We start from the raw sequence: 14,484 nt of genomic DNA on the forward strand, positions 1-14,484 counted from the left end.
ACTCACTTTACATATGAGAAACGTGGTTAAGAGAGTTTAAGTCATTTGTCCTAGTTAACTGTGGCAAGTAAGGGATACAGAAGTCCCAAGCCCCATGCTCTTAAACCTCTGAGTTGAACCCACTAATTACACAATCATCTCCTTTTACAACTGCCCCACGCTCTGCCAGCAGAATTCAAGAAATTCATGTCTGCCAGGCTAATCTGGAAAATATTCACAATAGCTGACGCAAGAGCCCTTGGACCTTCAGCTTATGGAAAAGCCTCAAGGTCACAACCCACACTGCAACAGAGATTTCGGGCAAGGGTCAGAAAAGGGCAAAGTAAAACCCTGGGAGAGTGGAGTAGGAAGATGTAGTGAGCAGAAGCTCTCAGGGTCTAGAAGAAGCACTTAGGTTGGAGGAAAGACAACCGTGGGAGAAATGGCCAGGGAGCCCAGGAGGAAGAGGAGGCCAGTGGGGAGCAGGTCTTGAAGGGCTGGCAGCCGCCACTGTGGGGGTCCGGGTCCGCGGAAAGTGCACTCACCGCCACTGGAAATTCTAGATACCATAACTACCCAGCTGGTGTCATGACACTCAGCTAAAATAAACATTACCTGTCTACCTGTAATAGGTACCCTTTGCAATGATCATTCTTTCCAACCCCCTAAGGCACGAGGTGAGAGTACTGTACCCGCTGTTCAGAGGCAAGTGGCCCAGAGAGCTGACATTCCTTGCTGCAGCTTACATAGCTACACAAGGGCAGAGATCCACATCTAGGTCTATTTGACTCAACAATAATGCTCTTTCCCCAAACCTCAGTTGCCCCAGTAAACACGACACATAAAAAGGTCATCCACAGTGTGCCTGTAGGCTTAGGTGTGGACAGATGCAATAGCACTAACTAAAAATTACCGTCAATGAAAGCAAAGCTTACCGGTGGAGAGGCAAAACGACAAGATGGGGAGCTGCCACAGGAGCTGCCGGAGACAGAGCCAGCATACACGGGCACCGGGACGGGGCAGGCTGGGGGAAGAGACACGGATGAAGACAGACGTCACTCTGTACGGCAGTTACACGGCTTGTCTAACAGAAAACCTGTCAAAACCACTACAGCTTCGGGGCGTCTGGGTGGCTCGGTCGGTTGAGAGTCCGACTTCAGCTCACGTCATGACCTCACAGTTGGCAGGTTCGAGCCCCGCATTGGGCTCTGTGCTGACAGCTTGCTCAGAGCCCAGAGCCTGCTACAGATTCTGTCTCCTTCTCTCTCTGCCCCTCCCCCGCTCACGCTTTGTCTGTTTCTCAAAAATAAATAAATGTAGGGGCGCCTGGGTGGCTCAGTCGGTTAAGCATCTGACTTCAGCTCAGGTCATGATCTCGCGGTCCATGAGTTCGAGCCCCGTGTCGGGCTCTGTGCTGACAGCTCAGAGCGTGGAGCCTGTTTCAGATTCTGTGTCTCCTCTCTGAACCTCCCCCATTCATGCTCTGTCTCTCTCTGTCTCAAAAATAAATAAACGTTAAAAAAAATTTTTTAATAAATAAATAATTTAAAAAAAAACAAAAAAAAAAACCCTACTACACCTTCATGTTGACCCCAAATTCACACTCACCAACTTATTACACCTCCCATGGATAAAACTGAAAATGCAGCAATTACTAAAACTGTTTCCACCCAGATTTGGGACAAACAACTGTAATTAAGTAAATACAGCTACGGGTATTTAAGAAAAGCTCAATGAAATCTTGAGAAGCACAATTAAATTAATTTTGTAACACAAAACACTAATTTCTCCTTAAGTCTGCATTTACTCTTCACGTAAAAATGCAAAAAAATGGGTACTCACATTTTTTCACTGGAACTTGCTCAAGAAAAGGATGGTTGAAAAATGCTTCTGTAAGGAAATAGGAGAATACAGCCTTTAAACTGATGCTGACTAGCAGACAGGTTAAACCTTTGTCAAAGAATTTAACAGAGTGTCTCTTCGATCATAATTATCATTAACTTCTTCACGTAGGCTCTATCTCTTTCAGTGTAAAAGCATATTATTTTCATAACTCATCTATAAAAATGATCAGATTGTAAGTAACTCTTAATCAGTGAAAAATTAAGAATAGTAATTTGAATTCTCAAAACACCCATTACCAACACGGGAAGCCCTGAGCTACTGAAGCAGACACGTTCCCTGACACATGCTGTCCCTCAAGCAGCATCCCCACGGACGGCTGTGAGCAGGCCTTTCCTTCCTAAGCATGTGTATGAAGCACGGCTGTTGTAAACTGTCCCAAGAGGCAATCCAGGCAGCTGATTTATGCAATAAATCCTATCCTTCTATCCCAGAAGAGAGATTCCTGCAGCTGGCTTCATATTTTTTTTAAAAACTCTAGGTTTGATTTAATTTCTCTGGTTATCCGCCAAGGACAAAATCGACACAAGCCTGCTAATTAGATAAAGATAAATAAGCAGGTGAGTACACGGTAGTTTGTTATTTTAGTTTATTTTATTTTCGTACGTGTTTAGAGTGTTTCATTATGTCTTTAAAAACCCACAAAGAAAATCTCATCTGTCATGAAGTCCCAGACCTGTGTGCTATTACATCTCACAGAGCAGGCAAGGAGAGCAGCACGGTACCAGCATGGAGGTCGAAAAGAGGCAATACAAGACCAGGAGAAGCTTAACTCAGGATCTAACGTATCTTCCTTCTACTCTGACGGGTCCCATGAGTCCCGCTTCAAAGCATCGCCAAAAGCCACTCAGAGTAAATTATCAGTTATGAGACTTGCCAAGGAATTGTGGAAGCTTTTGAAGGAAAACGTGAGTTTTCTGAGTTCATTTTTAAGATTTTTAAAAAATCTTTATTTATTTTTGAGAGAGACAGAGTGTGAGTGGCGCAGGGGCAGAAAGAGAGGGAGACCCAGAATCAGAAGCAGGCTCTAGGCTCCGAGCTGTCAGCACAGAGCCCAATGCGGGGTTGGAACCCACGAAATGCGAGATCATGACCTGAGCCAAAGTCAGGCGCATAACCAACTGAGCCACCCAGATGCCCCTACCTGAGATCACTTTTAGAACAATCATTAATATACATATATATAAATTATAGTTTGCCACATAAGATTTTTTATGCTGATTTTTACAACGGACATAATAGGGATGAAATAGAAAAGATTAAAAAAAAAAAACTGAACGCAAACACTCTGAAACCGCATTCCAAATCAATTGCCATGGTATGGAAAGTACATAAATATTTAATATAATCTATCGTTTTTTTTAAGTTGATTTATTTATTTTGAGAGACTGAGAGAGCACAAGCAGGGGAGGAGCAGAGAGAGGAGAGAGAGAATCCCAAGCAGGCTCCAAGCTGTCAGCTGTCAGCACGGAGCCTGACACGGGGCTTGATCTCACTGTGAGGTCATGACCTGGGCTGAAATCACGAGTTGAACGCTTAACTGAATGAGCCACCAGGCGCCCCTATAATCTATAATTTTAAAACTATTATCCATGAACATATTGTTTCACTATTGACCCACATTTCTCATGGTTATAGAGCAACTCTCAATTTCATTTCTCCATCTGAAAGATAAAAATATCTACCAAGTAGATTGCTGATATTTAACTCCAACTTTACAAAACTTTAATACATATTCAAGCTATTTCTTCTCTTCCCCTATATGGAAACTACTAGAGCCACTGTCTACTAAGAACATATGCTAGGACAATGTTTCACATACCAGGTCATTGAATCCACACAAACTTAATGCAAGGCATTACCTTCCTTGTATGGATAAGGAACTTAAAGCACATAAAGGTCATGTATCTTCTCTACTGTCAAAGAGCTAGTAAGTTTAGAGACTAGATTTCAAACCCTGGTCTGTCTTATCCAGAAGCCTTTGTAGACTTCCACAATACACATTAACAGACCAAAATTCTGGAATAAGTTTTTGCAAATCGCTATTACTATTACGACTAATTACTATAGGAAAAATCAAACATTTTTTTTTCCCTAAAAACATCAAGGTCAAGGTTAATTTAATAAGCATTTTCACTGAACATGTTTTATAGTTTTTCTGGTCTGACATTTAAGTTTGAGTCATGTTGTTTTTACACATGACTGCTAAGAACAAGATTGAAAAGACAATCTTTTACATGTTTACATTGATAAGAACAAGTTAACAAACTGTGCCCCAAAGAGAAGCTGAGACCCAAACAATTTCAGGGAAAATTTTCCTTTCAAAACCTTCAAGAACTGGATAATGCCTACAGTATTAAGCTTTCCAAGTTCTTTCATCACACAAGAGGTGGTAAAATATTATTTGAAAATAGACTGTGTTAACTTAAAGTACTTAAAGTTTCAGCTTCAGTGATTAGATTATAAAAGAAGAAAGGCTCAAAATCAATGATAGAAGCTTTGCCTTAAGAGTCTAAAAATCTAGGGGCTCAGTCGGTTGAGCGTCCGACTTCAGCTCAGGTCATGATCTCGTGGTCTGTGAGTTCAAGCCCCAGGTGAGGCTCTGTGCTGACAGCTCAGAGCCTGGGACCTGCTTTGGATTCTGCGTCTCCCTCTCTTTCTGCCCCTCCCCCACTCATTCTCTCTCTCTCTCTCTCTCTCTCTCTCTCTCTCTGTCAAAAATAAACATTAAAAAAAATTTTTTTTAAAGTCTAAAAATCTAAAACCACAGCCTCCATGGAGCACCCACAGCTGCTCTCCTAAGGCCACGGTGAGAACCAAGCGGCCACAGAGAGCACATGTTCACAAGGGTCACTAACACGGAGCTGCCCCTCCCTGTCTCCCTAAACTCCATCTTTGAGGCCAGCGACTTTTCGACCAGGATTATGGAGTGTTTCTCTTCTCCTTCCTCCCAGACCTTCTCCCAAGTATACCCTCAGCCTAGACCTGTCCTCTGAACGCCAAGTGCCTTCTGACATCTACAGTTACACAAATGCTTATCTTCACTTTAACATGGTCAACCCCAAGTCCTGATTTACCCCATATCCTGCTCCAGCCTTTCCTGTGTCTGTAACCAACAACTCCATTCCTTCACGTGCTCAGGCCAGAAACCCTGGAGTCCTCTTTGAGTCCTCTCTCTCTCTCACACCGCACACCCAATCCATCTGTAAACACTGCTGCTTCTACCTCCAAAAAGATCCAGTAGTCACCACTTCTGCTGTTATTATCCCAGCCTAAGTGAGCAACTGCCGTCTCCCGACTGGCCTCCCTCGTCGGTCCTCGGGCTACCTCCACACCCTTCACCAGAGTTCAAAACAAGCAACCAGAACGAGCCACTTGAAAACATCGGTCAGATCCCATTACTCCTCTGCTCAAACCCTCCCCAGCACACTGAGTGAAAGCCCCAGTCTTTAACTGGCCCTCTGATTGTTCCTCCAGTTTACAAGTCACGCTCCCAGCTTTGGGCATTTGTACTGGCTGTTCACTCTGCCTGGAAAGCTCTTCCCACAGATATGCACACCGCCCACTGCCCACTAGCTCACTATCCTGCCATCCATCAATCAAGTCTTTATTCAAAGGCCACTTTCTCAGAAAGGGCTTCCTTGGCTGCCTTATTTAAAATCTCCATCCCTTCCCCACCACATTTCTCTTCCTTCTTTTTCTCCACAGCACTTATCACCTTCTATATGGTTTATAATTATAGTTTATCATCTGCCTCCCCCCCAAGAGAATATATGCTACATGAGGACAGGGATTTTCTTTATTACTCTATTTCCTGTACCTAGAACATAGCAAGCGCTCAATAAATATTTATAAAATAAGTGAAAGAAAAAAGACAAAGAGAAAGAAAGAAATTGACTTTAATTTTCTTCTGAAAATTCCACAGCATCTTCTCAAAATCTTTTTAGGATACACAGAAATACAAAATTTGAAAATATTACTTACCAAAGTCCATTCTGTCTTTTTGGTTTCTCTGAAGCAAACCCAAGAGGAGATTAGCCAAATAAGGTGATGTTTCTCTGGGAATACTGGGAAAAAGGAAAAAAAAAAAAAAGGATCTAAGTGATGAGTTTATACATACTTGCTATATGACCTTGGCCTTCATTATGGTAAAGGAAAAGGCAAATGCACTTTCACAAATACTACATTTCATATGAAGATGATTGCAGTAAAACCACATTTCTTACAGGAGAAAAACAGAAACAAAAAACAAAGCACTAAGCAACTGTCTTTGAGAAAAAGCATCCGTCTGGGAATGTCCCTGCACTGTGCTTCTCAATATTATTTGTTTGAATGTAGGCAGCGATAAAGCACTTCACAAGGGCAGCCTGGAGTTTAACACCACTTTAGCTTGGCACTAATATCTGCTAGAGTTCTCTGTTAGAAAAGGAGCCACCTCCAATTCTGTCTGGAAGAGGGCATGGCTTAAACAAATGCAAGTGAGAAATAACCCAGCCTCCCAAAATCCAATAAGAAAAAGATAAAGCACACACGCGCACGGAAACACTTAAAGCACAGAGTTCACTTAACGTTGTATTCACAGACAACAAAACCCAGTGTAACCAAAACACATACCTAGGCATTAAGCTCCTATTTTTTTCATAAAACATCCTTAAGTCTTGAGGACTATTGGCCTGTTAAAAAAAAAAAAAAAAGGTTTTATTTCCTAAATAATGGGGGCAAAAATTTCAAATCATGTGATCCATACTCATATTCTTGCCAAAGAACATAGACTCTGAACCTGAAAGTCATGGATTGCTAAAGGAACCACAGGTGGACACTAGGAACCTAAAAACCTCTAAAATTGGGCGCAAATTCTGCGTATCCAGGCATAATGTCTCTTTTCTCAGTTCAGCCTCCTAGAGGAGCCTGAAACTTAGAAAAAGTTAAGAATCACTATTCTGGAGGTTACATTACCAAACAGGTACAGTTCTGTTGTGTAAAACTCAAGGTATATTTTACCTTAGGACTGTCAGGGGTTCAAGGGAGAGAACAAAATATACCTACCTCTAAATTTTAGTCCCTCCACAGCAACAGGAAGGACGCTCAGAACAAGAGCTGCTGGCTTAGTGAAGCTGCCCGTATGTGACAAACCAGACTGAGAAAGTTAAGTGTCTACACTGGCTGTGTCACTGTTTAACACCGTTTTGGACAGATAATTTTACTTTGCTGCAGTTTTCAGATTCAAAAAACTTCTTTGAAACTGGGCAGTTATGAACTCAGGAGGGGTCATCATGATGAGTTCTAAAGGGCCTCTTTTTGATGGGATATGGGGGTGGGGTGGGAAGAAAAACCCAAAATAATTTCCATAAAGACTGAACAACTAACTCTCTCTCACCCAGCAGTGGTGGCAAGAGAGAGCTGAAGACAGTTTCCAGTTACCTTCCCAGACCAGGCCCAGCCCTCACCTGGGAGTGCAGGACCCCCAAACCAAGCCAAGCAGGGAGCGCCGACATCACTGTTCACCCCCATTTCCCACCAGGCTGTTAGTCCGGACCCTGGCTAGTTTTCATCAGCTTGTAAACATACAACAGGCTTTATGCTCAGGCCAGGTACAAAGGGAAGGCAGGTTAAAAAAAAAAAAAAAAAGGAAAAGCAAAAGACATTCTAGCTCACTGTAGCAGTTTCTGCCTGTAAGAAAATCAAACTAAGTCACAAGGGAACCCAAAACACTGCTTTCAAAGTATTCCCCGTTTTAGAAGTCAGAGGCAACTGCAAAATGAGAAGATCCCAAAATTAAGCGCATAAGTAAAAAGTCAGGCTACCTGAAAAGGTGGCTTTCCAACTAGGCATTGATATATCACCGTTCCTATGCTCCACAGGTCTGCCTTAGCATCATAATGTTGAGACATAATAACCTCAGGAGCCTGGGGATAGAAACATTCCACACACATGCATTATGTTATTTATATAATTAATATGCATAAATTAATTAACTGGTAAAGGTCATGCTTCTAACAGAACTAGTGAAATAGGATCACATTGTGACATTTCCCTGATCAGATGATCCTGCAGTGAACTTAAACCACATTCATACATTGGGATTTCCTGGTAAATCGCAAAAACAATGTGGCATGAAAAGAAGCAATTTATAGAAACAAACACTTCTATATATTACCATGGACAGCAACACAGTAAGAGCATTAAGTTTATAATAAAGAAAAACACACACCAACTACAAGACAGAGGCTACTTCTGGGGTAGGAGAGTGGAAAATGGAAAGAGGGAAAGATATAAAGGACTTGGACTGTTTCTGAACTATTTTCCTTCTTTCTAGGAAAAAAAAAAAAAAAGATCAAGACAAACATGGCCAAATGTTAACTTTGTTAAATGTGGACAATAGGGACACAAGTTTTTTCCTGTCATTTGAAAGCTTTTAAAATATACAAACTATCATGAAAACACGGTAAAGGACTGTCTAAAAAGCAAAGACGTTTTCTCTTTTGCTTTGCACAGCTCTGTTCCCACCTCTCACTAGATGTTGCTTTTTAAAAATACCATCAATCTGGACAAATGTTAAATAGAAATGTCAAATATACCTAAAGCAGTGAAACTTTCTTTTCCACGTGTACCGTTTTTATTTGTCGTGCCTAGTATGCTTCTCACTGAGTCGACTCCCTTCAAGAACTGGCCCAAGCACTCTCTCCATCCTCAAGGCGATGGTTCAAGCCTGAACGCATTTCATACTCAAGAAGTACAAACTCACTTTTAAGTGACATTAAATGATAAAGTTTATTGGATAAGCAGTAAAATTATGATCAAGAAAGTCAATCTAATTTAAAAAAGATTTTTTTTAACTTTGATTATTAGTTCCTTAATCTCAGAGTTGATTTAGATTAGAGGAAATCCTCATTGAACACAAACCCATTTTAAATTTTGAATTAAGATAGGCACACTGAGGTACTTTGCAAAATTCTGAAGGCCCAGAATTAAGCTATTTCCAGGCCTGATGCTTCACATTAGTTCAGAAGTTTCATAGCCTTCCCCTATCAGACCTGACAACATCCATATGAAAGGATAAAGGGGAGAACTAAGAATTTTCAGCTTTAAGTGTAACACTAATTGAAATACCATTTATTTATTTATTTATTTGTTTGTTTGTTTGTTTGTTTATTTATTTAGAGGAGAGGGGAGGGGCACAGAGAGGAAGAGAGAGAGAATCCCAAGCAGACTCTGCACTGGGGCTCAAACCCATGAACCGTGAGATCATGACCTGAGCTGAAATCAAGAATCAGATGCTTAACTGACTGAGCCACCCAGCGCCCTGAAAAACCTTCTGACACAGGGATCTTGTCAAGAGAAATAACATGCAAAAGATGAGCATGTTCACCCTATAAATGAAGAAATGCCCCCAAAGGTTGTGGTTTTTTTTTCAAGTTTTCCCAAATATTACACATCAAGTGTAACATGACCATGCTTAATCAATTTTTATTTTCAGTGTAATATAATAGGAAATTCCTACCATAATAATTAATTTCTTTTTTAATTTAAACTAGTGGGTAAAAGTGACTTTTATGGTCCACTATGTTAATAACTTTTTTTAATGTTTATTTTTGAGAGAGAGCAAGCGAGCGAGTGTGAGCATGAACAGGGGAGGGGCAGAGAGGGAGACACAGAATCCAAAGCAGGCTCCAGGCTCTGAGCTGTCAGCACAGAACCCGACACAGGGCTCAAACTACAAGATAATGACCCAAGCCCAAGTCGGATGCTTAACTGACTGGCCCACCCGGGCACCCCCGGTCCACTGTGCTAAAGCAAAAGATGACTTATAGCATTATCAGTAACATAATCAATGTTAGTAATTATTAGCAATTACAAACGACAAGATATAGACCATACATAAAAATCCCATCTTACTTGGAAACTACCATTATACTTAAATCCCAGGGCTAAGGCGCCATCATCTACACATGTCAGGACAAAAAAAACCCTCACTCACCATGTACATTGGGGACCCACACAGGGTTGCGGCCATCATGTTACTATGCAGGTAACGAGCAAACCCAAAATCCGCTGTATCACAAAATAAAAAGGAGAAAAACAAACGATACTTTTACTCATGCTTGACACAGATCGTATCTTCAAGATACAAGAGGGCACAAGGAATTGTGAGAGATTTGTGGCTTATTGAATAAGCCTGTCTGCCAAAGAGAAAAGTTGCTACCTCAATTTCCACAGGCTAGAAAACAGTGTTGGCCACCAGCCGAACAAGTCACTGCCCTGCCAGTCCTGAAACAAGGAGGGAACACCAAGCTTTGCAAGACAAAGTGCTAACTGTAACAGATGATTCATTAAGGCAGCTCTCACTAAATACGATACCAGGTATAGAATTTGAACTGGGTTTTTTTTTTTTTTTTTTTTTGCCTTCTCCAGATCCATATGTAACACATGTAAAATCAGAAATTTCTTTAAATACTGGTAAGAAAAAAAAAAATATATATATATATATATTTGTACTTTTTTGTACAAAAAGAAAAGCTTGAAAAATACCTACTATTACAAAAAAAAAAAAGAAAAAAAAAGAAAAAATGCCTATTATTACAAACTGCTTGAAATAATTGTGACATACAAGAGCCAAAAAGGAAAGGCTGAGTTAAATGGTCTCTTCGACCCCTTGCGTTAAAATCCCATGAGTTGTAAAGAACCAGTGTCATTCCATTGCTGCCAGGACTGTACCACATCAGCTTCCCTCTGATGAGAAGCAGGATAGGGTTTGCTGCTGGGAATCCATGGGCCCCTGGGTCCTAAGATTCAGCATATGCTACCAGTAATGTAAAGTTTCCCATATCCAAATGCACCTCACTGAACTCAATGAAAATGCCCAAAGTGCATCAACAAAACCCGTCATTCTACAAAGCTGAACTGAAATCATCCAAAACTACAAAGTCTCAAAAGCGTCCTTTCGCATAAAACGCTATGTGGCCATTTACCTATTTTGATGCGAATACCACTGACGTTGGACTTTCTGCGATTGGCGTATGACAGCAAGATGTTCTGTGGTTTGAGATCCCTGTGGATTATTCCTTTGCTGTGCAGAATTCGCATGGCAGCTGCAATCTGATGCAGAAACACTCTAATAGTATCTTCGCTGAGAGTTCCCTTAGCTGGTAGAAAAGGAATTGCATAAATATTTCAGCACACAAACTCAAATACCATCTGCATCTTCTATCAACAGAATCGAGTTAAGAATGTAGGGGGAATAAGGAACCAGGTTTTTTTTTCTTCCTTTTACTCTAATAATTTAAGTCTATGAAAAGACATCAGACACCTCAAACATTTTACACAATCTGTACTAGAGAGAACTGATTTACATTTGCATTTCATTTCACTGGTGTTTTTCCTTTCCCATTTTTACTGTGAAGGTGTCCACATTACTGCACACACAACAGGTACTTCCCCTTAAGAAGACAAAAAGTCAAGTTCCCCTTCTTCCTAGCCAAATATCTGGGATAAAGGTCCATATGTACTTCCAACAATTAACAAGAACACAAATTAAAGACAGCTGAAATCCTTGCATAGAGACCTGGACCTCACCACCACTCGCAGGTGTCAGGCAGGGATCCGTGTTCCCACATCGCCCTCCCCTCATCACCCCTGCCCTGCAACACTCCTGACCTACCACAGTATCTTTCACTACTGTAAAGAGACAGAATGAACATTATTGGAGGGTGCTCATCATTCAGTAAATCCTGAAGTGTGCCTGTGTGTATGCTGGAGCATGGAATGGTTAACAGCTGGGTCTGGAGTCAGGCTGCCTTTGTTCAAATCCCAGCTCCTCCTCCTACTTCCTGTGTGACCCTGGAAGATGAACCTTCTGTGCCTACTTCCTCATCTATAAAAAGCCAAAATCAGACTAACCACCTGGGGCTGTTGTGACCATCAAACAAGACAGCACCTTTAATAATGAAGACTTTAGAAAAAGCCTGGCACAGAGTAAGTACTCAAACATAGTCAGTACACAAATACAGACTTTTTATTCCTGTGGATCTCTAAAAGTCCCAAGCGTGATTCCTGGAAGCTACATTAGGATTTAACATCCACGACCCTGTCTACTAAATCCTCTGTGAACATACTTCTGCCCTTACAACTCTAGAATATGTTCCACATGACCTTTCCATATGCAATTAAGAAGATAAAAATAACATTACATTTGGAAATGAAATATTATAGTTTTAAAATCATTTCAGTGACATGTTATAATGACATTTTATGCCCTTAACACCCTCAAATAAAATATATCCTCTTGGTTTAAAAAATTATCAAATACTTTTTTCTGTGAGGGCTGTTCTTAACCTATCCCCCATTTTTATTCTTTGATGCTGTCAAAAAAGAAAGAAATCTAAATACACTAAAACATATAAAAAGTGATATCTCCCATATGCCATCCCTTAGAGATAAACACTGCTAAAAATATGGAGGGTATTCTTCCGGATCTCAGTGGGTGAGTCAAACCAATGATGGGAGTGTGGAGCTTTATTTTTGTAATGCCTACTTAAGTTACGTTGCAAAAATTAAAATGGGCAGTATTTGTTTTCTGTTTCATTCATTTACATTTTCATTTTAGGGATTAGAAACATTTTGTTACTTCAAATGATTGCAGATGCTTAGAACTTGTATTTTTGCCCCATGACATACAATTGAATACACTTAAAATTTATTTGCTTCAGAGTCCAAATTCTAACGCTGTTCTTGTGTGTTGGTGGGTGGGGGAAGGGGATTAATGATCTAACATAAGCTGTTTCTGAACACACGCTGTAGTAAATATTCATATTTTCACGAACGTGGAATGCATATTTCTCATCACGATCCTATAAACTGTATTTCCCATGTTAAAAACTTACTATTTTAAAGGCATGGCCAACATCGACACTCTTCCAAAAAAATAAATGCAAAAAGCATTTGAGCAAATCAGCCCGGAGGAAGCAGGCTCAGCCACTCCTGCCACACACAATATTCTGCTGGAATTCATGTTGAAGTACAACTTGATAATTAACTTAAAATTTGTTTTCAACTTGCAATCAGTAGAATCCGTGTTCTAGCTTTTGAAAACGTTAATAGCATTTTCCTTAACAAAGCAAATAGAAGGATTAAATGATCATCATCGTGTTGTGAAGTAATGGCATTAGATCTTCTAGACCAGCGCTCTCCAACAGAAACAGTATGTGAGCCACATTCATAACTTTTAAATTTTCTAGTAGCCACATTTTAAAAAGTAAAAAGAAACAGGTGAAAACAATCATCCAAAATATGATTTCAACTTATAATCAACATACTTAATGAGATAGTCATTTTCTTCCTTGAAGCGTTCGAAAATCAATATATTCACATTTACAGCACATCTTCAGGCTAGTCCACATTTTAAGAGCTCAATAGTCCCATGTGATTGGCGGCTACCATACTGGACAGTTTAACTCTCGAAAATTCCTTGAGGTCCAGATTTCTCTTATATGCCTTTACAAGTATTTTCAAATGACAAGGGACTCCCGTAAGAACTACAGCAGAGAGGCACCAGAAGGAGGCTAAGTGACTCGACCAAAATCACAGCAATCAAGGGATGTGAAGAGCGGCTTGCCTGTCTGACTCCGACATTCAGGCTCATACACCCCTCACTCTGGGGCCTCCTGTTCTAACACTACTGCTCCGGAATATCAAATATGGAGTTCAACATAAGGGACAAAACTGCTGTCAAAGCGACCTACCCCAGTAACAGTGCCTGTATCACTGAGTAGGACTTCTGTCGGTGAGGGAAACTGATACTCCAATGAGGGCACTAAACTGATAGGGTGCCACTCAATCTGACCCCGGGGAAAGGTGCGTTTATCTGGATCACTGAGAACATCAAGGAACTAGAGAGTCACTGACTGAGAAGGATGTAGAAGCAGGGTGTTTTCCAGCTTGAACTTTCCACCAGTGGTGACCCAAAGTGCCTGTCTCATGTGTCCTATTAGTGACATTTGACATATACATATATAATCAAATGAGAATATTTACATAAAGCACCAAATGAGGATTAAGAAAAAAAGAATCTCGGTTGGGAAAAACACAAACTGCACATGGAATAAACTACCAGATTCCAGATAACCATTGTCTTTAAGGGGGAAAGCCAGGAGAGGACTACAGAAGGGCTTACACTGGATCTTCAACTATAATCTTTTTAATGGGGGGGGGGCATTTATACCAGTTTCTTCCCTCCCTCCTCCCCCTGACCCTTCCCAGCAATCACCTAGCCCTAAAAGGAACTTCCAAATCCAGTCTCTCTCCGGGGCCTTCCCTAAGGCATGCTGGCTTTAGAAGAGGCACAGCCCTCTCCCTAGGCTGATGGGAAGGGCCCACAGCACTGGAGGGCAGGGTAGACCCCCCCCCTCCCCACCCCCGGAGACCACCCCCATCCCCACCCCACCCCCGGGTAGCACTTCTGTGCGAGGGAAGCCGGAGAAGCAGCAGCCTCGGAGCCCCGGTGGTCTCCTCTTGGGGCAGGAACACAACACGCGGAACTAACGGGCCGGGGAGGGGGGGGCATGGCGCAGAGACAAGGAGGGTCTTGGCTCCTCTCCCGCCCCCATC

At 41.3% G+C, this 14,484-nt stretch overlaps 1 protein-coding gene across 7 annotated transcripts in view; it reads right to left on the reverse strand.

Moving 5' to 3' along the window:
• The window catches only part of ULK2 (unc-51 like autophagy activating kinase 2), a 94,700-nt gene that overhangs the window by 66,052 nt on the left and 14,164 nt on the right, over positions 1 to 14,484 (reverse strand). For all 7 annotated transcript variants that reach the window (XR_006964163.1, XR_006964164.1, XR_006964162.1 and 4 more), the window contains exons 6-12: positions 10,851 to 11,024; positions 9,860 to 9,933; positions 7,686 to 7,787; positions 6,496 to 6,554; positions 5,866 to 5,948; positions 1,822 to 1,869; positions 915 to 1,003 (exon numbers count right to left, since the gene is read on the reverse strand). Coding sequence is in view for 3 of the 7 variants with exons in the window: in XM_047090044.1 (XP_046946000.1) it covers positions 915 to 1,003; positions 1,822 to 1,869; positions 5,866 to 5,948; positions 6,496 to 6,554; positions 7,686 to 7,787; positions 9,860 to 9,933; positions 10,851 to 11,024 (629 nt within the window). In the remaining 4 variants the exon portion in view is untranslated. The remainder of the gene's footprint in view (positions 1 to 914; positions 1,004 to 1,821; positions 1,870 to 5,865; positions 5,949 to 6,495; positions 6,555 to 7,685; positions 7,788 to 9,859; positions 9,934 to 10,850; positions 11,025 to 14,484) is intronic.

The sequence above is a fragment of the Lynx rufus genome, unplaced genomic scaffold (assembly GCF_022079265.1).
Source record: "Lynx rufus isolate CCGP_SWC_20201006 ecotype Redwood Valley unplaced genomic scaffold, mLynRuf1.p SCAF_28, whole genome shotgun sequence".
Lineage (NCBI taxonomy): Eukaryota > Metazoa > Chordata > Mammalia > Carnivora > Felidae > Lynx > Lynx rufus.